The sequence below is a fragment of the Gadus morhua genome, chromosome 15, assembly GCF_902167405.1.
Source record: "Gadus morhua chromosome 15, gadMor3.0, whole genome shotgun sequence".
Lineage (NCBI taxonomy): Eukaryota > Metazoa > Chordata > Actinopteri > Gadiformes > Gadidae > Gadus > Gadus morhua.
The window spans coordinates 23,532,703-23,558,651 of record NC_044062.1 but is presented as its reverse complement, the minus strand read 5'-3'; the positions used below and the strand labels follow the sequence as shown (position 1 = coordinate 23,558,651).

General features: G+C 47.6%; 2 protein-coding genes across 2 annotated transcripts in view; one reads left to right on the top strand and one right to left on the bottom strand.

The window, feature by feature from the left end:
- Positions 1 to 6,163, top strand: part of abcg8 (ATP-binding cassette, sub-family G (WHITE), member 8) — an 11,905-nt gene extending 5,742 nt beyond the window's left edge. The window contains exons 7-13 of the mRNA XM_030378351.1: positions 831 to 975; positions 1,587 to 1,688; positions 2,326 to 2,525; positions 3,139 to 3,215; positions 4,158 to 4,425; positions 5,022 to 5,149; positions 5,354 to 6,163. Of these exons, the coding sequence (XP_030234211.1) occupies positions 831 to 975; positions 1,587 to 1,688; positions 2,326 to 2,525; positions 3,139 to 3,215; positions 4,158 to 4,425; positions 5,022 to 5,149; positions 5,354 to 5,491 (1,058 nt within the window). The 3' untranslated portion in view covers positions 5,492 to 6,163. The remainder of the gene's footprint in view (positions 1 to 830; positions 976 to 1,586; positions 1,689 to 2,325; positions 2,526 to 3,138; positions 3,216 to 4,157; positions 4,426 to 5,021; positions 5,150 to 5,353) is intronic.
- A 63-nt stretch (positions 6,164 to 6,226) lies between these two features.
- lrpprc (leucine-rich pentatricopeptide repeat containing) overlaps positions 6,227 to 25,949 on the bottom strand; it is a 61,281-nt gene continuing 41,558 nt past the window's right edge. The window contains exons 26-38 of the mRNA XM_030378349.1: positions 23,785 to 23,853; positions 23,587 to 23,677; positions 20,706 to 20,848; positions 19,477 to 19,600; positions 19,130 to 19,253; positions 17,291 to 17,379; positions 16,993 to 17,197; positions 15,124 to 15,251; positions 14,489 to 14,604; positions 9,976 to 10,050; positions 9,812 to 9,896; positions 8,946 to 9,088; positions 6,227 to 7,102 (exon numbers count right to left, since the gene is read on the bottom strand). Coding sequence (XP_030234209.1) covers positions 7,043 to 7,102; positions 8,946 to 9,088; positions 9,812 to 9,896; positions 9,976 to 10,050; positions 14,489 to 14,604; positions 15,124 to 15,251; positions 16,993 to 17,197; positions 17,291 to 17,379; positions 19,130 to 19,253; positions 19,477 to 19,600; positions 20,706 to 20,848; positions 23,587 to 23,677; positions 23,785 to 23,853 — 1,452 coding nt within the window. The 3' untranslated portion in view covers positions 6,227 to 7,042. The remainder of the gene's footprint in view (positions 7,103 to 8,945; positions 9,089 to 9,811; positions 9,897 to 9,975; positions 10,051 to 14,488; positions 14,605 to 15,123; positions 15,252 to 16,992; positions 17,198 to 17,290; positions 17,380 to 19,129; positions 19,254 to 19,476; positions 19,601 to 20,705; positions 20,849 to 23,586; positions 23,678 to 23,784; positions 23,854 to 25,949) is intronic.

The window sequence follows — 25,949 nt, the reverse complement described above, 5'->3', positions numbered from 1 at the left end:
AGAGGAAAGGAGGAAGAGCAGGGTAAGAAGGGGAGGGAGAGGAGAAAGGGGAGGAGGGGGAGGGGGAGGGCAGGGGGGGAGGGAGAGGAGAGGAGGAAGGGCAGGGCAAGAAGGGGAGGGAGAGGAGTAAGGGGAGGAGGGGGAGGGGGAGGGCAGGGGGGGAGGGAGAGGAGAGGAGGAAGGGCAGGGCAAGAAGGGGAGGGAGAGGAGTAAGGGGAGGAGGGGAAGGGGGAGGGAGAGGAGAGGAGGAAGGGCAGGGCAAGGAGGGGAGGGAGAGGAGTAATGGGGGGACGGGGAGGGCAGGGGGGGAGGGAGAGGAGAGGAGGAAGGGGAGGGAGGGGAGGAGGGGGGTGGGAGAGGAGAAAGGGGAGGAGGGGGAGGAGAGGAGGGAGGGGAGGGAGGGGGAGGGGTGAGGGAGAGGACGAGTGGGCAGGGAGAGGAGAGGAGAGGAGGAGAGGGGAGGAGGAAGGGGATGGAGGGTAGGAGTGAGGGAAGGAGGCAGATGGGAAGGAGGGGAGGACAGAGGGGGGAGAGAATGGGAGGGGGAGGAGGAAGAGGGGAGGGACGAGAGGAGGAGGAAGGAGAGGAGGAGAGAGGGGGAGGGGAAATAGTAGAGGAGGAGGAGGAGGAGGAGGGGAGGGAGGAGAGAAGGAGAAGGGACAGTGTGGGGGAAGGGAATGAGGAAAAATCTTGAAAGTGAGCAGAGAGAAGAGAGAGACATGGACGCAACAGTGTCCATAGTTCCAAAACACAGGACACATCACATAAATATTAATACCATATGTTTGTGTGTGTGTGTGTGTGTGTGTGTGTGTTTGTGTTGTGTGTAGTGGATCTGATCAGCATCGATCGCCGCAGCCCCGACCAGGAGGCGCTCTGTGTGGAGCGGGCCAGGACCCTGGCCCTGCAGTTCCAAGAGAAGGTCCAGGCCTCTGAGGACTACATGTGGAGCCCTTCTGCAGCGGCAAGCACCAGGTGGGCTATGGGGGTGGAGCCAGCACAAGTTGGGCTAGGGGGGTGGAGCCAGCACCAGGGAGGGATGTGGAGCCAGCACAAGATGGGATAGGGGGGCGGAGCCAGCAGCAGGTCGGCTAGGGGGATGGAGCCAGCACCAGGGAGGGGGGTGGAGCCAGCACCAGTGGGGATAGGGGGCGGAGCCAGCACCAGGGGGTGGAGCCAACACCAGGGAGGGGGGTGGAGCCAGCACCAGGGAGGGGGGTGGAGCCAGCACCAGGTGGGATAGGGGGCGGAGCCAGCACCAGGGGGTGGAGCCAGCACCAGGGAGGGGGGGTGGAGCCAGCACCAGGGAGGGGGGGTGGAGCCAGCACCAGGTGGGATAGGGGGATGGAGTCAGCACCAGGTGGGATAGGGGGGTGGAGCCAGCAGCAGGTGGGATAGGTGGGTGGAGTCAGCACCAGGTGGGGGGATGAAGGGCATTCAGCTGGCCTTGTGAGATCATCCTGATCTCAGAGCGGCCATTGGTTAACTACTCAGATTTTATTTGGATGGTTACCGTTGTGCTCCTCATTTACACTTGTTTAATGTAATGTGTTTATGATCTCCTTAAGTCCTCTCCTCTTCTCCAGCTCCCTGCCGGTCGCTGCAGGAAACGGAACAGAGGTTGTCACCGTCGGCATGCAGAAAGACCACCTGCCCGGCAGACTGCATCAGTTCAATGTGCTGATCAGGCAGGCCACACACACCACACACCACACACACAGTGGTAACCCGGTACGGCAGAGGGGACTCACACTAAGGACCAGGCAGGGAATGAGGGTCCAAAGCCTCAAACGGCAGTTTATTTTCGCTCGGTGGCAAACAATCCAACAGGTTACACAAGCGCACGAGGTACATCAGAACAGGGGGTCGCTCGAGACGTGGTCTACGTGTCCGCCGTGCGGCTCACTCCACGGAGTCTGGTTCTTCGGTGTCCTCCTTTCTTCCACTCGACTGGCCTCCTTCTGTTTGTCGGTGGCCTCCTTTTAACAGCTGGGTGCCTCCTGCCCAGGTGTTCCTCGTTCTCCCGATTGCGGCTCTCGGGAGGTCGGGATTTGTCGCCGGCCGTTGGCCACCGGCGGTATATCCCGGCCTCGACTCTCCCGGCTAGGGGGCGTGGCACCGGGGGAATGCCACAACACACACACAAAAACACACACACACACACACACACACAAACACACAAGCACGCTCAAAGACCAACCACACACACACACAGGCACACACACAGGCACACACACACACACGGTCACAGACACACACACACGCACATGCAAACGCACAAACACACGCACACAGGCCTTAACACCGTCTTTCTCCCATCCACAGACGCCACATGTACAATGACTTCCGAGACCTGGTCACCCTATTGGTTCACGGCTTGGAGGCCCTGCTCATGTCCCTGCTGGTTGGTTGTCTCTACTATGGGTTGGGGCCAGAGCGCCTGTCCATCCAGGACACCGTGGCCCTCCTCTACATGATCGGAGCTCTCACCCCATTCGCTGTGGTGCTGGACGTCATAGCCAAATGTGAGCCAATAGGAACACTGGGACCTAGAACGCACCAATGGGAGACCACCATTAAATCTTAGTGTATGTTTAGGCTAGAAGGAAAATGTTAAGCTTTGAATTCCCAAATGAAAAGAGAATAGAGAAGCAATTAGCATAGCAAGAAGCATTGATGGCCATGGAATAAAAGAAGAGAATCGAATCTCATAATTCACGTATAAGACCCCCTTTTCACCTGGCCTTTATACGTGTTTTGGGAAGTCAGATATGAAGCCGGCATCCAAGACGCAAAAGTGACATGTTAGCATTCTGACAAAGGTATGTTAATAGTGGGTTAGAGGGGGTGCTGGGAGTGGAGGTGATAGATTGCAGTGGTCAGATGAAAGATGAGATCATTTGAACATCGGTCCTGATATTTTGATCAGTCATGTGGAGCCATAATCAGAGTCCACTGAAGTCCAGCCAACAGCATGAAACTCGTTCTGAGTTCAAGGTCAAGTCAAGTCATAAAGAAATCGGCTCCAATGTCACAGGCTAACAAATCTTATCCGGCTGTAAATCAATAACTTTTATGATCGACTTTTATTTGTATTCATTTGTTTTACCTTACACATCACCGTCTATTTTCATTCAGGTCACACAGAGAGAGCCATGCTCTATCATGAGTTAGAGGACGGGCTGTACTCTGTCACCTCTTACTTCTTCGCCAAGGTAAGACATCACCTAATGGTCAGACAAAAACTATGTAAAGACACTAACTAGTGGTAAGACACAAACTATTGGTAAGAAACAAACTTTGGAAAGACACTAACTAGTGGTAAGACACTAACTAGTGGTAAGACACAAACTATTGGTAAGAAACCAACTTTGGAAAGACACTAACTAGTGGTAAGACACTAACTAGTGGAAAGACGCAAACTAGTGGTAAGACATTAACAGGTCACAAACTAGTGGTAAAACACTAACTAATGATAAAACACCAGCCGGTGGCAAAAAAAATATCCAGATCTGTCCACCAGGGGGCAGTATTGATCCGCTAGACGGACAACTCCTAACCAATGCAACTGACCTCCATCCCAATCGGTCTGTTTTGCTTCAAATATTACACGGCTATTTAAATGCATACGCTTACAGCAGGCAGCTTCTAAGCAGTGTAAATATTCTATAAGGTCACATCTGGTGTCTGCAGATCAGATACTGGCACTGTTTGAATGTGGCTCTAGATCTAGATGTGATCTGATCTCAGGCCATACAAACGCAAAATGAAAATCAGCCGGTCATTCATTTGAATGCCTATCTCTCTCTCTCCATACCAACCTGTTGCTATGGAGGCTGCTGTGTCCAGTCCAGGACAGTGAACTGCTGTTTGCTATGGAGTTTCTTTAGTTTATTGATTTCTTTTGTATTTATACATTCTTTGTTCACTTTCATTTCTATAGTTTAGTCTCTGTATTGTCCTAATGAAGCCTGTGTCCCTTGTTTTAACTGTTTAATCTCTATAGTTCTGTATCTGTGTGTGCCTAATGAAGCCTGGGTCTCTAGTTTTAATCTATATCGTTGTGTTTATGTATGGTCCTATGAAGCCAGTGTCCTTTGTATTAATCTCTATCGTTGCGTCACTGTATGGTCCTCATAACGTCTGCCTCGCTCCAGGTGCTGGGCGAGCTCCCGGAGCACTGTGCCTTCACGCTGGTCTACGGCCTGCCCATCTACTGGCTGGCCGGGCTCAACGCGGCCCCCGACCGCTTCCTGCTCAGCTTCATGCTGGTGTGGCTCATGGTGTACTGCAGCCGCTGCATGGCGCTGTTCGTGGCCGCGTCGCTGCCCACCCTGCAGACCTCCGCCTTCATGGGCAACGCCTTCTTCACCATCTTCTACCTCACCGGGGGCTTCGTCATCAACCTGGAGAACATGTGGCTCGGTAAGGGGTGGGGCGCGATGATCTTCAGGTCTTCTCACTCTCACTCAGCGTCTCCTCCTCCTCCTCCTCTTCCTCCCACTCAGCGTCTCCTCCTCCTCTTCCTCTCACTCAAGCTCTCCTCTCTTCTTCTCACTCAACGCCTCCTCCGCATCCTCTTTCTCCAACCGTCTTCCACCTCCTTCTCTTCTCTCCTTCTTCAACTCTGTGTTGGTGATGATCACAGGAGTTGGAGAACAGAAAAGGGAGAAAAGATCAAGGGGGCTAGGGAGAGAGGGAGAGAGAGAGAGAGGAAGAGGGAGAGAGAGAGAGAGAGAGAGAGAGCTAGAGAGCGAAAAAGAGAGCAAGAGCAAGAGAAAGAGAGAGAGCAAGAGGATCAGAATCTCCCTCTTTGTTTACCCTGTGTGTTTATACGTACATCATATGCAGCACGACTGCTAGGCTTTCCTTCCCACAACAAGACTAATAACGACCAACAAACATATTAATAATGACTTAGGAAGACAGCAGCAGAAACATACGTATTTGTGTGTGTGTGTGTGTGTGTGTGTGTGTGTGTGTGTGTGTGTGTGTGTGTGTGTGTGTGCGTGTGTTACCAGGCGCCTCGTGGCTGTCTCATGCCTCCTTCATGCGCTGGGGCTTTCAGGGCATGCTGCTGGTGCAGTTTGAAGGAAACATGTACCCTGTCTCCCTCGGCAACTTCTCCCTCAACATCGACGGCATTTACGTGAGTGGGACCGCAGGCCAACACCGGTTACCTTACAGCCCTAGTCAGGGTTTACACTTAGTACCAGCCTAATCAGTTCATATCTTCTTAACTATTTAATGATGCTTAAAAAGGTAAATGACGATAAAATGTAATAGAACAAGAATACAATGTGTGAAAATTCAAAATCCTTACAAAAGAAAGGTGCTTGTGACTGATGATCAGGTGGTGGAGTCCATGAACATGAACCAGTACCCCTTGTACGCCTGCTACCTGGTGCTGCTGGCCGTCTGTCTGGCCTTCATCCTCCTCTACTACCTGTCACTCAGATTCATCAAGCAGAAGTCAACGCAGGACTGGTGAAGGATCAACAAACAGCATGTGACTAGTCTGGTTCAACATTGCACTTATTCATTTTATTTTATTTTAATTAGGAAACTATTACAGGAACAAAACTCGATTTTGATGCTTAGGACAATTCTATATTTTTTTTCTTTCGGATAGACTAAAATGTGTGTAATAATCTTTTGAAATACATTTATCTTTGTCTGTTTTGGTTATTGTCAATTAATGAAACTCATTCAACTTATTTCGCACTCTTGCAATGCATTTCAAGTTCAAATCAGATCACAGGTTCGATCAGCGTTGGCTGCAGTACCGCTGTCAACCGATGGGTGTCAGCAGAGTACTGCTGCTGGTTAAGGCTATCAGTGTCATTTAGAGATTGAGCCTCTTGTTGTCTTGGCAAGTGATTAGGGTTTGGAAGATATCCATCTGTGGCTTTAGCTTATACCATTTTCAATCCTTTTTTTCTCCTAAAGGCTTAATCTTTTTATTTTTGTATCTATAAGGTTATTAAGCTTAACAATGTGTGTGCCAGCATGGAGAGCAAGTGAAAGCCGAGCAGATTTCTTAAGTCACACTTAGCAGGAGCTTGTGTTCGTGGCAACTTCATAGATTGCAGATTATGTAACCATTTGTTTTTCCCCCAGTGGCAGAATACATCTGTATAATAAAAACATAACATCCACCTTCTCCAATGACCCAGTTAATTTTTATTCTACACTACAGCATGTAGGAATGATCATATACATCCAATCATAGTTTTATTATTTTTAATGATATCACATGAGAAGGAACAGAAAAACCATTGATGCCATTTCCTAAAAAGCTTTGTGGCATTTAATTCTTAACAATATAATAATATTGAATAATACTTAAATAATTATGTAATATAATAGATCAACTATAATACAAGTACAACTAGACCTCAAGAAGGTTGACAATGAAAACAGGTACACCGTACTCCCTGTATCTCCATGGAGACACAATAAACAAGCCTTACCCAGGGGATTGAAGAGTGGCTGATCTTAAAGAGATTCTAAAGAGCGGATCTTAAAGAGCCTCTGATCTTATAGAGATCTTAAAGATCTGATCTTCAAGAACAGCATCCAGCTAGTCTAGGCCCAGGCCTTGCTACAAAGTTTTAAATTAGTTATTGCCTTTTCATTGATACGAGTACGCACTACTTACCAGTACTTAAGTATTTCACCTATGGGATATTTAGAGGTCACACAATAGATAAACTAGCCTTTAGAATGCAGAAACTGCGACATTGTAACACTGAGGTTTGGATGATTACAATGAGGTTAACAGACTCACTATATGAACTACAATCAAACAGGGAACCGTATTCACCACAATGTTTATTAGCATAAATACCCTCTTTCATGTTTTACATATTCAACAATTCCATCATCATAGGACAGATGCTTACATCCTACAGTAACAACACCATCTTTCACATTTCAATTCAAACAACTTGTATAAAAAAAACTAAAATACACAGACATCACCAAGTGGGGGGAGAAGTGAGAGGGTGTGTGTGTGGTCGGAAGTCTTCATGTTCACTCTTCACTCCTGGGACTGGCTAACACTCTCCCTCAGCTTGTCAGAGTAAAACTTAAAGCTCTCCTGGAATAAAGGGAAACAAAGAAGAGTACAAGTGGAAACATTAGTTAGGTTTTATGCCGTAGTTGCCGTCTGTCAACCACATATCTGCGTCTCTCTCGGCGAGTGTGTGTGTCCCTGTGTGTGTTTGTGTGTGTGTCCCTGTGTGTGTGTGTGTGTGTGTCCCTGTGTGTGTGTGTCCGTGCGTGTGTGTGTCCGTGTGTCCGTGCGTGTGTGTGTCCGTGTGTGTGTGTGTGTGTGTGTGTGTGTGTGTGTGTGTGTGTGTGTGTGTGTGTGTGTGTGTGTGTGTGTGTGTGTGTGTGTGTGTGTGTGTGTGTGTGTGTGTGTTTGTGCGTCTGCGTCTGCGTCTCTGTGTGCGTGTCCCTGTGTTTGTCTGTGCAAATCCCTCTAAATACACGAGAGCTTCACACCACAGCTCCCTTAAGGCCGGCTTATTAAACACTGGGCCTTTAGTGTTGGGGCCTTTATTAGTGCAGATATTCATGAGGATAAGTAAAGCAGGAGAGCGACAGCGAGCGAGAGAATGAGCGACTGGTATGGATTAAATTCTCCTTTGACACTTTCTCCTGGGATGGCTACTAGTCATCAACTGTGTACAACAAACAAGACACTAAAGTACTTCTAAAGTCCTGTGTGTGTCAAGGAGTGTAGGACCAATAGGAGAAGAAGGTAACCATTATCATGTATGGAGTCCATACCAAACACAGCTGAAGCTGCCCTCCAACCTAGTCTGGTGTGAGCAAACCTTGACTTTTGGGACTCTCCCTTACATAAGTACTGCACACACAATACAAGTGTGCCATTATCAAATACAAAACACAAAATGAGCTTATTGCTGCTTTAGATCTAAGGGCCCTTGAAGCTGGTATTTCCAAATAGGTCAACTTCATTGACAAAATTACAATGTTTTCCATCAAAGGAAATGAGTCCCGATAAATAATAAAGTTTGCAGCCATGCGAGTGTTTAGAAGTGGCCCTACAGTGAAACCCACAGCCTCCGCCGGAGCAGAGGAGAGGAGGTGATTCTGACGTGCCCCGCCTCCTCCCCTCCTCAAACCTCCCACCAAAAAAACAGCAATTACTTCACCTTTCTGACAAGCTGTGAATTATGTAGAGTGTGTGTGTGTGTCTGTGTCTGTGTGTGTGTGTGTGTGTGTTCTCTGTCTCTATCCATCTATATCTCTGCGGAGGCACTGCAGGTGAGTGAGGAGAGGAGGAAGAGGGGGCTCACTCCTGCACTTGCCTCGAGGGGACAGCAAAGCAGTGCTTTGCTTGTGTCTGTGTGTGTGTACACACTATTTGTGTGCGTGTGTCAACATTCTTTGGCCAAAAATAGAGCAACATCAGCAGCTTACAAAATGCTCAAAACACCCTGAAACACACGGCAGGGCACAAACCGTAACAAAGCACACATTAGCCGTGCCATGGCATGTACAGAGGCTGTCTCCTGGCAAGGTGTTGATGTAATGAACATGCAGGAGGAGAGAGGAACGCCACAGAGCAATCTATTTCAATACATGACTTTTTACTATTGATGTTCTAGACTAGCTGTTTGGAAACACAAAAGCCTTCTGCAAACGTATCATAATAATAATGTGTATTGCGTTAGTATTCCAATGTCGCGATGACCTTTCAGTGTTCTAAAGAGCCGAGTTGTAAAAGTTCCCTTTGAATGGTTAGAAAACGTCAGAATCACAGCGCCTTCAAACGCCCCAGAACAGAGTGGAATGGCTGTGTGTGTAGGTGTGTGTAACTGTGCATGTAGTTGCGTGTGTAGGTGCGTGTAGCGGTGTGCGTAGGCGTGTGTAGCTGTGTGTGCGTATGCGTGTGCGTCCAGGAGACTCACAGGGGGCTCGGGGAAGGGCAGTGCCTCTCCGGCATTGCGGTACAGCACTGCCAATCGTTTGAGTGACAGCTCATGGACAGACACGCCTTCCGCCTCCATCTGGTCAAACAGAGCCTTGGCAGAGGACAGATCGTTATCCACACCTGGGTGGGGAACGCAAACGTTAGGAGAAGCAGCACAACAAACTTCTGAGTTCAATTTCATATCATTTGTGAATGTAATCAAGTGTGTGAGAGTGCAAGAGCGCGCTCGTGTGTGTGTGTGTGTGTGCGTGTGTGCGTGCAAGAGTCGTTCTGCGAGAGGTCACCATGGAGAAGTAGTTTGTCGGTCAGAGAGAGGAGGAGGAGTGACAGAGCGGAGGACAGGGCAGACAGAAGGACAGAGAGGAGTTGAGGAACAAAGTGCAGGGAGAGGAGAACACCAGGGCTAACTGGGTCCCCCCGCCCCGCCTGGACCGCCCTGCAGACCGGCAGGCCAGCTAATGCTAATTAAATAGTCATGTCCCGCACGCAGAGAGGAGGAACATAACAAAGGAGAGCACACGGAGAAGAGGCTTGCACAAGAAAGTGAAGATACAAGAAAAAAAAAAGTGTGGGGCACGTGCATGGAAGGACCGAGAGGCGAGCACCGACCAGACACGAACACGCTCGGTGACAAGACACCCGCTGGAGTGCCTGGATAGTGGGCTGCTCACCGGCTCATCAGACTGCAATGCTGCAGTGGTTGGTCTCATTGACTCATCCCTCCGGGGATCCAACCCAGCTCTACCTGGAGAAGGCAGCCGCATGCCCCTTACCCCCACCCCCCCGCTAAAAGCTGGTGTGTTTGCATGTAGAGGCGAAGGGGGTTGGCGTGTGCGTTCGTACCGTAGCACTTCATCAGGTAGCTGTAGTGGACGTCCTTCTCCGTGTAGTCGGGGATCAAGGAGTGGAGGGCCTTGATCTTATCCACCTGGAGGTCACACACATGTTAGCACAAACACATGGTATTACCGCTCCGTCTGTCGTGTTGTGTGGAGCAGCAGGCTCACCTGTCCGGGGCGCCGGGCCTTGCGGGACGTGTACGACAGCAGGATGTCCTTCTGCTCAGCCAGGCCGCCGCAGCGCTGGAGGGGGAGACGACGAGAGCACTGTGAGAACCCAGCGATACACAACCCCACAGGAGAGGCACGAGGCACCACGGAGCCGCCCGTCAGGGGCAACGGGGCGGCAGTAGCTCAGGAGGTAGAGCAGCTTCACTGGTAACCGGAAGGCTGCTAGTTTGATCCCCAGCCTATGGTTTGAATGATTGTCTATGTGATTGTCTTTTATGTACCATATGTTCCTGTGTGTGCATTGCCTTTATTTCACCTGATTGGAACCAATCAACTGTGTTGATATGGAAATAAAGTATTGAACTTGAACAACTATCGTATTGTTAACAGCCAGACTTCTTTGGCATCTTTCTTGTTGCATTTTCTGTAACAGTTAATTGTTTTTTTTCTATTTTTATAGAGGAAAGATACACATTGGCATGAACAAAGTAGCAAATATTGTCTTTCAGTTTAGAGAAGGAATTCATGTTGGCGCACGGCCAAGGAACTCGTCTTAATGTCATATTGAGCCGATCCTTGGCTTACAACGGTCATAAGAGTCAGAAAGCATCGATATCTATCTGTACACTTAATTCAATGGTTTGAATGATTGTCTATGTGATTGTCTTTTATGTACCATATGTTCCTGTGTGTGCATTGCCTTTATTTCACCTGATTGGAACCAATCAACTGTGTTGATATGGAAATAAAGTATTGAACTTGAACAACTATCGTATTGTTAACAGCCAGACTTCTTTGGCATCTTTCTTGTTGCATTTTCTGTAACAGTTAATTGTTTTTTTCTATTTTTATAGAGGAAAGATACACATTGGCATGATACAGTCTTAAAAGTAAAAGGGCCCAATCTAGACCTAGTCTACACGCCTACGACCAGCGCCAATTAAATCGAAACAGGAAGGAGGGGAGATAATGATAGTATGTTTGTGTGTGTGGGGGAGACGGTGGCAGAGGAACTTTAATACAAACAAATGCCCTCAGAGTTGAGATCTACCTCATCCCACATCAGACAGGAGGGTGGACAAGTAAAATCCACAACACACATCAGGTATCCTGAGGTAACATGTGTAACATCAACACATCAGGTATCCTGAGGTAACACGTGCAACGCCAACGCACATCAGGTATCCTGAGGTAAAACGTGCAAAGCCAACGCACATCAGGTATCCTGAGGTAACACGTGCAAAGCCAACGCACATCAGGTATCCTGAGGTAACACGTGTAACACCAACAAACCACCAGGTATCCTGAGGTAATGTGTGTAACATCAACACACATTAGGTATCCTGAGGTAACATGTGTGACATAAACACACATCAGGTATCCTGAGGTAACATGTGTAACATCAACACACATCAGGTGTCCTGAGGTAACATGTATAACATCAACACACATCAGGTATCCTGAGGTAACATGTATAACATCAACACACATCAGGTATCCTGAGGTAACATGTATAACATCAACACACATCAGGTATCTTGAGGTAACATGTGTAAGGTCAATGGAGCAGTGTGAGCAAGGAGCTGAACATACAATAGATTAGGGCTGTGCGATATATAGAATATACTCGATATAACTCCGAAATAGCTGTGTGCAATACATACAATTATTATTTCGTAAGTATAGAGTATTTTACGGCCATCTGGGTTTTTTTTTTTCAAGTGGCAGCCGAGACTTGCCTTGGTTTCGTGTTCAAAACATTCTCCGGTGGCTTTCTCCCTCTCCCTCACGCAGTAACGTGAGTGAGGGGTAAAAAAAAAACAGTTGCGTCACACATTCCCACGCGACATCTAGGTGCTGAAGGGAGGGAACTAATTTTCAAGTTTCTAACGGTTTGCAGCGCCGGCCGGTTCAGTATAGCATAGTGTATCCTAACCAATTGAATCAACAATTGAAACATGGAAGCGGACGAACTGCTGGTTCCTAAAATAACAAATGAGGGATAAGTGATCAGGCAGTTTTTTGGATATCGAGAGGAGGACGTGGAGCAAAACACGCCAATGCTTGTAACGTTTTGTCTGATCTGATGTCGTCATTGGTTACCAGCTGCACGCTCCGTAACAGTTAAACACACAATCGGAATACAAGGTGCTCCCTCGTCTTATGGTACTTCTCTAGTTATAAGTTGGCCTCCGAAAACCTTGTTGTTTTACCCTACTTCAAGCAACCATTAAGAGTTAACTGGGACGTGTCTGTCTGCGTGGTTATCTATCCGTCTACCCCGGCAAGGCGCTGGGGGTAGAGGGCAGCACACCTACAATACCTAAATAAATATTTTCAATGGGCTCAAAAATATCGAACACATAGTATCAAAATGAGTTTATAATATTTTAGTTTAATTCATTGCAATGGCCTACATATAAAGAAAATGCAGCCTAAATTAGTTATTTGTGTAAAATATTTTTCTCTCTCATTGGCCCTTTATTGTAATTTGTAAGATTGTTTTTGCAGTTTGTGCTTTGTATGAATATTTTCTTTTCTTATTTCAACTCAATTGTGATTATCACTAAAATGAAAATATAAAATGTTGTGATGGAAACCACCTGGGAAGTTAACCAAGAATGGTATATAGTCTGCAGGGATTGTAGTGAAAACAGTAAAGGGCAAAAGTGCTATTTCATGGGGTCCCTTAAAGGAGATTTCAAAATATCGAGATATATCGTATATCGTGAAATGGAGAAAATGTACCGGATGTATCTTAATTTTTTCCCATATCGCACAGCCCTACAATAGATCATTAAATCACTAAAGACACATATAGTATGCCATATACTACTGTATACACAACAAGTCATTAATTCTATCACCGTTCAAACAGTAGAGGTTTTTTTTTCTGAATGACCACAATAACGGGAGAAAGACAATTAAAAAGTACATGTACGTCTTCATGCCAATGACGGTCTTAAAAAGATGGAAAAAAAGTAAGGAAGAGATAAAGGTAGAGGAAAAGGAGGGATCAGGAGAGAGAGAGAGCATCATGAGGTCAGATTACTAGCCATTCGTGAACTAACATGTGTTAGGCTGCTCTTCCACCTCCCTCTGAATAAAAAGTAGGAAGCGTGCTGGGCTTTTAACACACACAGTTCCCCTGCACTGCTCTAAGTCACAAGGCGCCAGGCGGCAGAATGGCTTTCGTACAATCAGGCAATTAGACTAACACTATGCCACTCTCCTCCCCATCAGATGTCCTCACTAGAGCTGGGACCAGACCCAACCAGAGGCTGCAGCCTCCCCCGAACACACACAGGCTGCTGCCTAAAAGCTCAGGACAACTGGGGACTTCCTCCCCAAATGACACCATCCCTCTTGCAAAGTCAAAGTACACACGCACCTCACTGCATCTCCTCTGGTACCGTTCCTAATGACTAGACCCCCCACACGGCTCCCTTTTAGCCCCCGACACACACACACACACACACACACACACACACACACACACACACACACGCGCGCACACACACACACGCGCGCACACACACACACACGCGCGCGCACACACACACACACACACACTTCTGGTCTGCTTGGCTAGTTAGAGGTTTTGCTTCACTTATGACGGGTGGTTTTGGGCTGCGAGTCTCCATTGACCCCAAAGTGGCAGGACCCCCGAGGGAGGGGGAGCTAAATTAAAAGCCCCTGACTGATCTTGTTTGGTAGCAGAGAAGCGGTCTGCCTGCTGATTTTCAGGCCTCCACTGGGACACAGTTAACACATTTTATGGTTTTCTTTTTGAATGAAACTTTGTACTCTAGCATCTCATCAATGTGGTGCTTTGCAGCAAGTCCTTCTTAGCCATCCAGAAAGCATTTCCTATCTGCTACCGTCAAAAACAACTTCCTCCCCAAAGCCACAAGCAAACCCCAGCTAATAATTTGAATGTGAAAATGCGTAAAAGGGGATGAGGAGATATGAAGTGGTGATGAAACCTGTTGAATAACCACAACTGATAATCACACTCTGCGCTACGGGAGGAGCTGTGACCAGCCAGTAGACTCTGTTAGGGATCCATAGAGAGGGGGCGGGAGGCGGATGTATGCCTCGCAGATTAGCATACGGCAGCCACGGCTCTCAGCTAAATGATGGAGGAGGAGAACGACTGAAGACGTCAAAGAGAAGCATTACTATAGAAATGGCATAAAAGGTTGCAGGGAGATCCCTGCGTCTCACTCTCTCCGTGGGACTCCAAGTATGCCTGTCATTCAGTCCATCTTCTGGTCTGCAAACCGACATTATCTCACCTACTCCATATCAGTCCCCACAAACCGCTGTGAGATGGTACGACCCACAGGGCCGCAGGGCCAGGAGCCGGCGGTCACTTATGAGCTGCAGTCAAAGTGCTGAAAGACGGCCAACAGGCCCCAGCAGCTTTCAATGAAACATACCATTGCCAAAGTACACACACAATGCACTACAATCAAAGCGTGTATTATGAGAACAGAACACTACTCACCATCAACATGGCCTTGGCGTCTTCCAGTTTGTCCATGTCCAGCAGCTGGAAGAAGAGGTCCGTGGCCGGCCGGTAGCATGCAAAGTGGTTGGCCAGCCGCTCTGACATGGCAGCCACTGTGAGTGAGTGAGGGACGGACACACACACACACACACACACACACACACACACACACACACACACACACACACACACACACACACACACACACACACACACACACACACACACACACACACACACACACACACACACACACGTCTCATGCCTGGGCTCTCTCTCTGTGATACATTTTACAAATCAAGCCACCCTTTGTTAAGTGCTTTGTCCAATGCAAGGCGAGGCACAGCGCGGAGCACAATCTGTTGACGTGGTGAACATGGACGGCAACACAAGGAGGCCAAAAGAGCCACTGTGGTTCACATCCTAGAGGGTAGGGGTGGGTTCAGGTCCTAGAGGGTAGGGGGGGGTTCAGGTCCTAGAGGGTAGGGGGGGAGGGTCAGGTCCTAGAGGGTAGTTTGGGGGGGGGGGGTTCAGGTCCCAGAGGGTATTGGGGGGGGGGGGGGGTTCAGGTCCCAGAGGGTAGTTTGGGGGGGGGGGGGTTCAGGTCCCAGAGGGTAGGGGGTGTCTCTTACACTTGTCAATGGCTTCCTCGTTGTTCTGCTCATACATCTTCCTGAATACGAAGGCCATGCTGGGCTGTGTGGACTCTGCACTGGTGTACATGCCGTCCAACAGCTCTATGGCAGTGGCCAGGTCCCCACTAGTGAGGAGAGAGGAGAAGGAGAGAGGGATGAGGAGAGAGTAGTGAGGAGAGAGGGGAGTGAGGAGAGAGAGGGGTGAGGAGATAGAGGGGGGTGAGGAGAGAGAAGTGAGGGGAGAGGGGGGTTAGGAGAGAAGGGGAGGAGGGAGGGACGAGGAGAGAGAGGGGTGAGAAGAGAGGGAGGAGAGAGGGGTGAGGAGAAAGAGGGGTTAGGAGAGAGAGGGGTGAGGGGAGAGAGAGTGAGAAGAGAGGGGGAGTAGGGAGGGGGTTAGGAGAGAGGGGCGAGAAGAGAGACAAATGAAGACAAAGATTGTGAATACAGGCCAATGCACTTGCCCGGCGATGCAACACACACACAGACACTTGTTTTCCGCCCCTACAGAGCAAAACGGGGCCCGGGTGCCAAATTTCCACGCAATTTAAACAACGCAATCTGGCAAGCATGCCCTGCTAATAACACTTCCCTGCGCTCTCCCCCACCCATGCTTATGAATATTTAACAGAAGGCTTGAGTGTGTGTGTGTATAAGGTGGCGGGTGCGGGCTGGGACGAGGGGGGGGGGGGGGGGCCGTCTGAATTATTCAGCGGGGGCCCCTCTGAAGGCAGCGCTGCAGCGGCCCCAGCGTGGCTCTTCCGCTCCGGCTCTTAACCAGTCAGCTCAAGTCATGCACGGCGGGCGTGCACGTGTCACAGCCGCTCAGGGCCCGGCTTCCGAGGGTCAAGGTTCAAACTGACAGGCTCTGCCGCCACGGCAAATCGGGCGTGAGCCCGCGTACGGCTTTGGCTGTGTGGATTCTCTCACTTACTTCCTGCTGTCCCTCCAAGTCGGCCTGGCGACGAGGCCGGTGAAAGGGGGGAGGGGGGCTGCTAATGCAGCAAGCATGGCGATGAAAGTTTTATGTGCTGTGTGTTTCATATTTTGTTCTTCTTGTTCGGCCAGCGGTGGTGGGCACAGCGGCGGGGGGGATGCTCTCGTAGACAGGGGTGGTGTGTGTATGCATGCTGGGGGAGGGGTGTGTGTTTTACTACATTAAGGGGAATCCATAAATAATCCTATTAAGTGAGTGTTGGCCATTTGTAGCCTGTGTGGGAGCCCTTAATGTATGAAGGTGTCACCCTGGCTCTCCCTCACTGGGGAACGGAGGTTCTCTGACCTGCGGCGGAGTCAACGCAGGCCGCAGGCATGCTGAAAGCATAGTGTACAGACAGAAATATACTGGGCATGCATAAATAGGAATACAACTAGCTCTAGAAAACTAAAATCTTAGCCCTGATCACAGCGCAGACTTTGGTTGCAAAGGTCAACATGGGAATGAAATTTCAGTTTTATACACAGTACAGGAAAATATTTCTTTTCTAAAGTGCATGAAAATACATTTCATTTTTTTCTGAAAATGTAATTTCCCGTCCTCTTCTACCTCTTGACTGCCGGTACCGTGGTTGTTATGATAGGGCCGGGTTTCCCAACGGGGGCCAGAACTACTGCAGGGGGGCCGCCGGGAGATGGGAGGTAAACTGAGGGTATTTTTGTGAGGGAATAAGCTGAAATGGGCACTTTGTAATGCATTACTTATTTTTACCAATGAGCCTGGGCAAAAATAAACTTTTAACCACTGCTCTAGGGTGGGACTGAGGACCAGACTCAGTGCTGGATGGGAAGGAGCTCAATCAACCAAGGACAGAAGTCCTTCCTCCTGGGCGTCTGGAGGATGAGCCTCTATCCCGCTCTCATCAGCCTTACTTCTTGATGTGTGCCAGGGCCGTGTTGTTGACAAACACCATGCTGGACAGCTGAGGGGCCAAGCCCAGGCCCTTCACCAGCGCCTCCACCTCCTGGATGGCGGCCACGTCCCCTTGGTTACCCAGCTCCTGGACCAATCGGGTGACGCAGAGCTGGGAGGGCACGAGGTCTGCCTGCAGCATGGCGTTCAGAGTCTCACGGGCCTCTGGAACCAACAGAACACAGACTTCACCTCCAGCTCCCATCTGACACTTTCAGGATTATCGTGAGGGAGTGAGTGAGTGGGTGTGTTAGAGACCTGTCGCCTGGCCTCTCCTGCAGTAGGTGATGATCAGCAGGTTGGTAGCCAGATCACTCAGTTGAAAGCCAGGGGAACGAGAAACGGCCCTGAGAAACACACACATGATTCATTACAACAAATCAGATGGATCAACTGTAGCATGATAGCTTGGTATGGGGAAAAGGGGGGAATAACATTTGTTTTTTTCAAACCGGAATTGAATACCAAGAACACTATAAAATAAACTTTATAAATGTAATTTAACAGTGGACGTATGCATCGCAGATTCGGTCTGTTTCAGAACCGTTACACCCTCAATTACAACCAAACTGGGACAGCCAGTCTGAAGCTCCCACAGTGAGAGGTCCTCCTACCCTGTCACCCATACGGCACTGTGTGTGTACATGTGCATGCGTTTGCATGTCTGTTCGTGTGTGTGTCTGGGTTCACTCCAAGCACATCAAGGTTGACTTGTTATATTTTGTGGACACTGATGCATCCTCAACCAAATGACCAAACACTACATTTTGTCTCTCACTCTGTCTCGCTCTCCATCCCAGTCTCTCCCGCCTCTCATCTGGATATCTGCCGTCCTTCTAAGCCCTCTCCTTATTCATTTCCCCGCCACTTAAACCTCAATCAGGCCCTCTGTTTTGATTACAGCCCTGCAGAAAGATTAATCCAACGCCCAATTGAGCATCAGGGCTGCCAATCCTTATCACAGAGCGGCCGCGGGCCAAACATGGGCCTGTAGCCATGGTTACAGGGCTGCCATGGAGATTATTCTTGGATCAGGGTCAAGGAGGGCCAATGCCCGAGAGCAGGGGATTGACGGAAGGCAGGGGTTAAATGATTCTTAACCATTTGGAGAGAGGGGTGGGGTTGAGGTGATGGCACTCTTGCACATCTCTCCCTCTCCTAGTTCAGCCCGGAGCAGTGAACAGCTTTAGGGGTGAACGACTTGAGCCAATGAATGTGTAATCATCAATCTCAGCCCTCTCTTACCCCCCCTCCGCCCTCTCCCTTTTTCATCATCACTCTCCAATCCCTTAATCTCAGGGCAAACACCCACTGCTCAACTCTGTACGGATTACCCCCGAAGACAAACACAGCTCCGTTGTCTCTAGTGAATCCTCCCTTATCTTTGCATTCACCGGTTAACTTTCCTGTTGATGAACCACTAATCTGCATTGTGCACAGAGACATCCCAGCATGGTTTGATAGCCTATCATGCACATCCCTTTTTTTAAGTGTATTTTTTCTACTGGCAGATAAAGGAGCAGAGTGAGAGAAAGTGGAATAGAGGACAACCGCGTGGACATCAGCTCTCGGTCTAAGCTGTGGTCTTTTAATGTCTTGCTTGCCACTTGGCCCACAGAGACCCCAAGCCACCGCACATCCTTCCTTCAACACCACCCGACAACTCCTCTTTGCAGGACTGAGGTTTCAACTGCCTCTTCCAAACTAACAAAGTGTGTGTGTGTTCTCCGCTAGAGATACGCAAGAGCCACTATTCATATCTAGCAGGAGGGCGTGTCAACACACACACACACACACACACACACACACACACACACACACACACACACACACACACACACACACACACACACACACACACACACACACACACACACACACACACACACACGGTTGTTTTTAACAAAAATATATAGCTAAAGCACCCATCGTTCATTTCCACACCATGTACTTGAAAAACCTGTCCAGCAATAGGTTGGACATCTAAGTTGACATCATAAATGTGTTGAGTCCAGCAATAGGTTGGACAACTCAGGTGACATCCTACATGTGTTGAGACCCTGATTTATAGGTGGGAGACCTCAGGTGATATCTTACATGTCTTTGACAGTCATGGCGTCTTCCAGGGCCCCGGTGGCCAACAGGGCCCGTATGATGTGGTCGTACACAACGGCCCCCAGGGCCACGTCCGGCCCGGCCGCCACCAGCATGTCCATTGCCTCTGCGGAGAACCCAGGCAGACAATATATTTGAGATCGGGCCTACAAAAGCATGCATATCAGGTCATATATCTGCTAAAGACACGTACAGTACATCATGTACACTATGGTCACACATATTTGCCTCCAAAATGAACAATTCAAAGTTGTACATTCATTCTAACCCTTACTCTGACGTTTACGCTTCGTCCAACCTAAAAGACCCAGGACACCCAAGCAGCTGACCTTTGACCCTGCCCTTTTTGCACAGCCCCAGAAGACGGACTCCGACATCTGACCCGGTGGGGACTAGGGGGGCCGCGGTGACGGGCGGGGGCGTCTTGATGGCGGCGTCCTGCTCAAACCAGGTCTGTAAAGAAACATTATGTCAAACCAGAAGTTCCCCACCCTAACAAGAGCCTCCCAGTGCTGTATCTGTGTGGTCATGTTGGAGGAGGGCGGTGTCAAGTCACCCGTGTGGACGATGGGAGGGGTTAAGCTGTGCTGGCAAGGGACAAATTAGGGCTGGAACCCCAGGGCACAGATGTGAGAGTATACGTTTCTTTATGACGTGTGTGTGTGTGTGTGTGTGTGTGTGTGTGTGTGTGTGTGTGTGTGTGTGTGTGTGTGTGTGTGTGTGTGTGTGTGTGTGTGTGTGTGTGTGTGTGTGTGTGTGTGTGTGTGTGTGTGTCCAAGGGTCATTCGTTTAACAGCCGGAGGCAGCAGCAATCACTTCCTGTCTCGTCACCCTGACGACCATTAGTTACGCATGTAGGCGCATGCAGGCGCATGCACGCACACACGCACAACAGACACACACGCACCAGAACAAGGACAATGGCCAGGGAAGACCAACACTAGAATACTAGTGTTGGTTTTATTATGGATAAAAATATATATTATTATGGAAAAAAACATTGACCAAACCATAACTATATGTTTAGCACGCCTTTTAGTAGAATGTATACATCAGAAGCAAGGTGGGCCCATAACTTAAGAGTCCAAATAAAGCGCTTGAATGTCAGGTTTTCTAATGAATTAAATGACCTATGAGTGCAAGGCCATGACCTCATAGCCATGCTGCCAGCACACACATCACAGAGCAATCAGCCTGCTATAAGCCTCTCAGACGCTCTGACTGATGGGAGATCAGGTTAGAGGCCCAACCTTATTGGTTCAACATGGTAGGAACACGGACTGAGTCGGCTGAAACAGCTCACTGATATTTATTTATTTTTGTTTATGGGCTGGTGTTCCAGCGATTGAAAGACGCATCCAATTAAAGACTTGATGAAATTGGGTCCGTGTCATTTTTCTTGACAGATGAGCAAGCGTGACGATCTAAAGTGAACTAAATAATATTTCCATTAGTGATTGTCTAGAGCATTCAGAATGAGCGAAGGAGAATGGGGAGTGCAGAATGCACTGGCGTTCTCTTTAACCTGCAGAATGAATCATTTCAGTCCAACTTTTACCTTGGGCACCTCGAAGGGCACCTCCTGTCCGTTGCTCTTCAGGATGTCTGCCAGCAGGCGCAGGGTCCTCTCCCTGGGGACCACGTTTTCCTCCTGCATCTTGGTCCAAACAGACTCTGCTTTCTTCCAGTCGTTGGTCGACTCTAAAAAAACAAACATAATGAAACAACATTTCAGTTGATTTGAACATCCCTTGCAGTTGGTAAGTCGACACACAAACATTGAGACCAGATTGTTAAAGGTCGAAGTCAGGGGTCGGCAACTGGCAGCCCGTGGGTCATAACTTGCCCGTCAGACATAATATCTGGCCCGCCAGATTATTCTGAAGTTATATGATTTCAGTTTTTTTTATATTGAATATTGGTATCTGGTAGCTTAAATGTAAAGGGCTGGATACAGTAAATTTAATATTTTTTTTCAAAAGTCCTGCTACTTTTAGATGCGCACTACTGCTCCCTCTCCAGCATAGACATGGAAAGAGGAGCGGCTTTACACGTGGCCTTTGCATACAATGAGACACTTTCAACTGACACTTTTACCTGGTAGACTCCGCTGGAGAACCAGGCTGACCACTAGACAACTTTTTCACTTTATCTTCACATTTAGGGTGAGGAGTAAGATTTATAACTTATGAGGGGACAAGATCAGCAAATAAAGTCATGTAAAGACCAACAGGCTACATTATGAATGAACTTATTTATTATTTTATACTTCAATAATCACTATCATGTTTGCAGTTTACAACGTGATCAGGCATGACATTTACGTGATTAGGGCATAGTCTTGTTTATATTTACGTCTTTTTAGAGTCATCTAGTGTGTGGTAGGCATATGATATGACTAAGCCAGCTGACAGGCGTCGCAAATAACAGATTCATTTTAATTAATCAATTCCTTGAACTAGCCTTTGATAATGTTCTGGCCCCCCACCTAATAGAAAAAGTCCTGACGGGATCTGTCCCGAGGCCAAACTTACTTGCCGACCCCTGGTCTAAGTTATATTATACAGGGTTAGATTGCAAGTTAGAAACTACGCAACTGCTGATTTGTTGTTGAGGAGTCTAAAATGGATCGTCAATAATTAAAGATCCTCAGATCCCAAGCTTTAACATTTGTTCAACATTCAGTCCATTCCACTGTGATGTCATAGTGTGCTGCATGTAGGTACACACCAGTGGAGGCTTCTCCATTGAGGAGAGGGAGGAAGATCCTCCCTAACATTGTTGAGAATAAAAAATTTAGATTGCCCCGACTATTGTAATGAATTAATGCCCTTAAATATGACTACTTTATTGCCTTTGAATATATAATGTTCGTTTCCCTGGGTAAAGGGACATTAGCACCCCCTATCGCCTATTGACAATTACTTCAGGGAGGAACGTCCTCCCTCCGCCGCCGTCCACTCCCATTCATTTTCCCGAAAGTACTGGCGGCCGGTGGATAACATGGGTTTCAATGGGAGAGAGGAGGAAAATCCTCCTCTGAGTGGGTGGGACCTTAAGGGGTCTGATTCGCGCAAAAATCTATCCGTCTGCGCTATGAACCAATAAGCAGGATCCCTGGATGTTGAGCAGCGTTGCATGATTGGTCCGATTTCCCACCCAATTGGGCTACTTTTAACCATGTTAGGCTGGAAAAATTATCATTGGGCGGGAAATCTGACCAATCTGGCAACGCTGTCGATAACAAACCCGGTCTGCATTGCCGCGGTGCTCAGTCTGAGAGACGCAGAGTAAGTGAAATCTGCGATAGCGAGATCCTAAATGCACAATGGAAACATTGGAAACGGAGGACATTGTTAACGTCTTATTACAAAAACCATTCCATTCATTCAGAAAGAGGTAGACCACTTCCCAAAATCAAGGTCATCAGAAGTAATGGCAACGTCAGTGTTGTGAGTGCTACATGGTTTGCTAGGTACGCATGACTTACTGGTAGCATTACAAGCAATTGTAACTGAAAATAAACATAGCTAAATAACTTCAGTCAGTGAGGGCAAAAATAGGCCCAATAATAGGCCCAGATTTTTTTATTTACTTTTACAAATCAATAGTTGGCCTGATTTGACTAATATGCTTTGCATCCTTTCCTTCTCAAATTTCAGTGATGCCACTGGTGGCTTTGTATACATTTTGTTCACATAACTCCCTCCCTGCTATTTTGTAGTTCCCCATACCCCATACTGAGAGAGCAATCAAACAACTAATCTGTTCAACAGTTTGACCCTCAACTACACTGTAATTTAGGATACACACCAGTAACGTACGTACGTGCGTGCGTGCGTGCGTGAGACAATCAGCTATAACACTCCAATCACCTGTAATCTGCTCCAGTCATCACTAGTGCAATCAGACCACATCTCATCCTTACGCAATGTACTGAGACCATTAACTTATCTCTGCTGATCCAAACACTCTGTGTGTAACACACACACACACACACACACACACACACACACACACACACACACACACACACACACACACACACACACACACACACACACACACACACACACACACAAAGTCTATATGGCTCGGGCAGCGCAATGGCCCCGTCACTCTGAGAGCATAAGAGCATTAGGATATCGATAGAAATGGTCATTGTTCTGTAATTCAACATGAAGTTCTGCGTCGTTATGGGGAGACGTGTTTGAAGCTCCCACAGCATCTCACATTCGAAAAGTGTTGCAACTTAGTTTCCTTTACTGAGGTCATGCTATATTTAGGTAGATTTTCCACTACTACAACTCTGTATATTTTCCTCAAAATGGCAGGGTATTGCCAATAAAAAAAAAATCCCATGATGCATTCTGATGTACCGGTATATAGAGCATATTAAGTGAAGTGCATAACTTGTCATGTTAGTGTTTGTGACTTACTACAGCTCCGGAGTATATAGCTGTACATCTCATCCCTGTCGCACTCAAACAGCTTTGCTGTCATCTCCACCATCTGTTCCAAAGACTCCATCTGAACAAAGTAACATCAGTGTGCTCCCGTTAGTCCATTGTTTTATATGGATCACTGTGGTATCTTCTACATATTGGTTTTAACGGGGGTCTTGTGTAGGAACTGACCTGGTTTCCTGCAATGCATTTCTCTGCATACCACTGGATCCGCCCGGCCTTGGCCCTCAACCCAGGGGTCTGGAGTACAGAAGAGCATCAGATTTAGCATTGCAAACAGCATTCCTGTATCCAAATTACTCAGGTCACTCGTATCTATTTTCCACCAAACAAAAATGAAGGGCACCTTCAATTACAAGACAGAGGCTTAATCTCTCATATATATATACAAATGAGAACACTCGGTTTTGGTACTCAAAGGGTTGAGTACACTGAGTGGGCTGAGAATGGTGGGCCGACAATAATCTGAAGGGGTTTGTGTGTTAGTACGTGAACGCTAAATACAAGCCGAGATGCTGACGTCATGGCCCCTGCATTACTGTGCACAGCAATGGCAAAGTCCTAGCCGGTGCAATCTGAACCAGATTGGGATTGAGTGTGTGCATAGCCCGCTGTAATCTGGCTGCTCTCCTTTTCCAGCCGACTGTCCCACCCTCCTCCCCATCCCTCCTGCCCTCTGGCCAGCTAGTGGCATTATGTTCCGCCAGCTAAGGGGACACATTAAAGTGTGTTGGCTGGCCCTGTCAGTCTCTCTAATCGTCTGGAGGCCCTGGTGTGCTTCTTCCTCTCCACGATTCCCTTTGCTTAAATCTGCTGAGCTCGAAGAAAACCTGGCAGCTCTGAGCACACACACAAACACACACGTACATATAATGCACTCGGAGGCCCACACACATGTTCTTAGGATTCTAAACCCCTCAAGGATAATCTAAACTGTCTGAGCAGAAACAAAATCCACAGGAATTAGGACTACACAGTCTTTAACATGTATCCATACCAACGGGGGGGACGTCATGCATACGAGCCAGCAAAGCTATAATAAGTTTAAAAAAAAAGTAACAAACCATCTCTTTCCCTTTCAACAGCAATATGAGGTCAGATTACACCGACAATCCAGACACAAAAACATATACACGTAAATATTTGCATTACTCTTTGTGGCCTTGAGAGACACTGTTATCTATATCTGATCTGCGAATGCAATAAAACGGAGTGTGACAAAAGGGAGCCAAACCCTTACCTGTGTTAACGAGCCATCCCCCCCTCTCCAGGTCACATCCTCATGTTCTCCTAATCCCTTTCCCACTTGTTCCACTCACACGTATCACCCATGCCCCCCCCCCCCCCCCGACTGACACCAAAACACCTAATGACACACCACTTTTTAGCAATACTACCTAACCTCTGCACACACACACACACACACACACACACACACCCCTGATAATCCCCAAACTGACTATGACCATTTAGTGTAAAATTGCCCACCTTTCTCTATCATTACATTTAATTAGCTGTGATTCATCAGGCACCAATTATACCAAACATAGCCTAAAGAGACACCACTCTGCTCTGCTACTTGACACTCGCGGTGCAAAAGAAAAAGTATTTATGTGGATGTGTCTGCGAACACAAGTTGAACTACAATACGCACATCCATTAAAATGGACCTCTATATACACCACGTTTAAACGTTAAAAAAAAAAACTTTTACACATGACATTGATTTGATATGATTGAATTATGTATCCTTAGTATCCCTACCCCCCGGAACACAACTCTGCCATGTCTAACTCTAAATAACGATCACAGTTTTAGAAGTAAATACAGTGCATCATGGTTTTGTCAGGCCTATATCTATTGACAACATGTATACTGCAGTCCATCTGTAATGCTACAGGGTCAGCAGTATAAAGGATAACTCTAAAGCCTTCGGTCCAAGCACACCACTACACGGTTGGAGCTGTAATGAGACAATCTCAAAATCCAAGCTGCTACAAGTACTCCAAAAATTGCCATTTCTCTCCCTCCAAATCCATCTATCTAGTCTTTAACACCTAGTACTGTAGGAAATGTCCAACATCTTATGCGCACCTGGGTCAATATTTGATGTCAATAAAGTGAATTATAGCAGAGATAGAGAGGTTTAAGTGGAGGTAGGTTTAGGTAAACCCTCCAAATAAAAACATAATTCCAACCTAATGCAAACCAATGCAAAATTGACTATATAAATCCATGAGACACAAACACTTGGATATCTTTGGAAGCCATTATACAATTTTGACATTTGACCCCTCAATTGAAAGCTCAGGGCAAAGAGTTCATCAAGACAAACA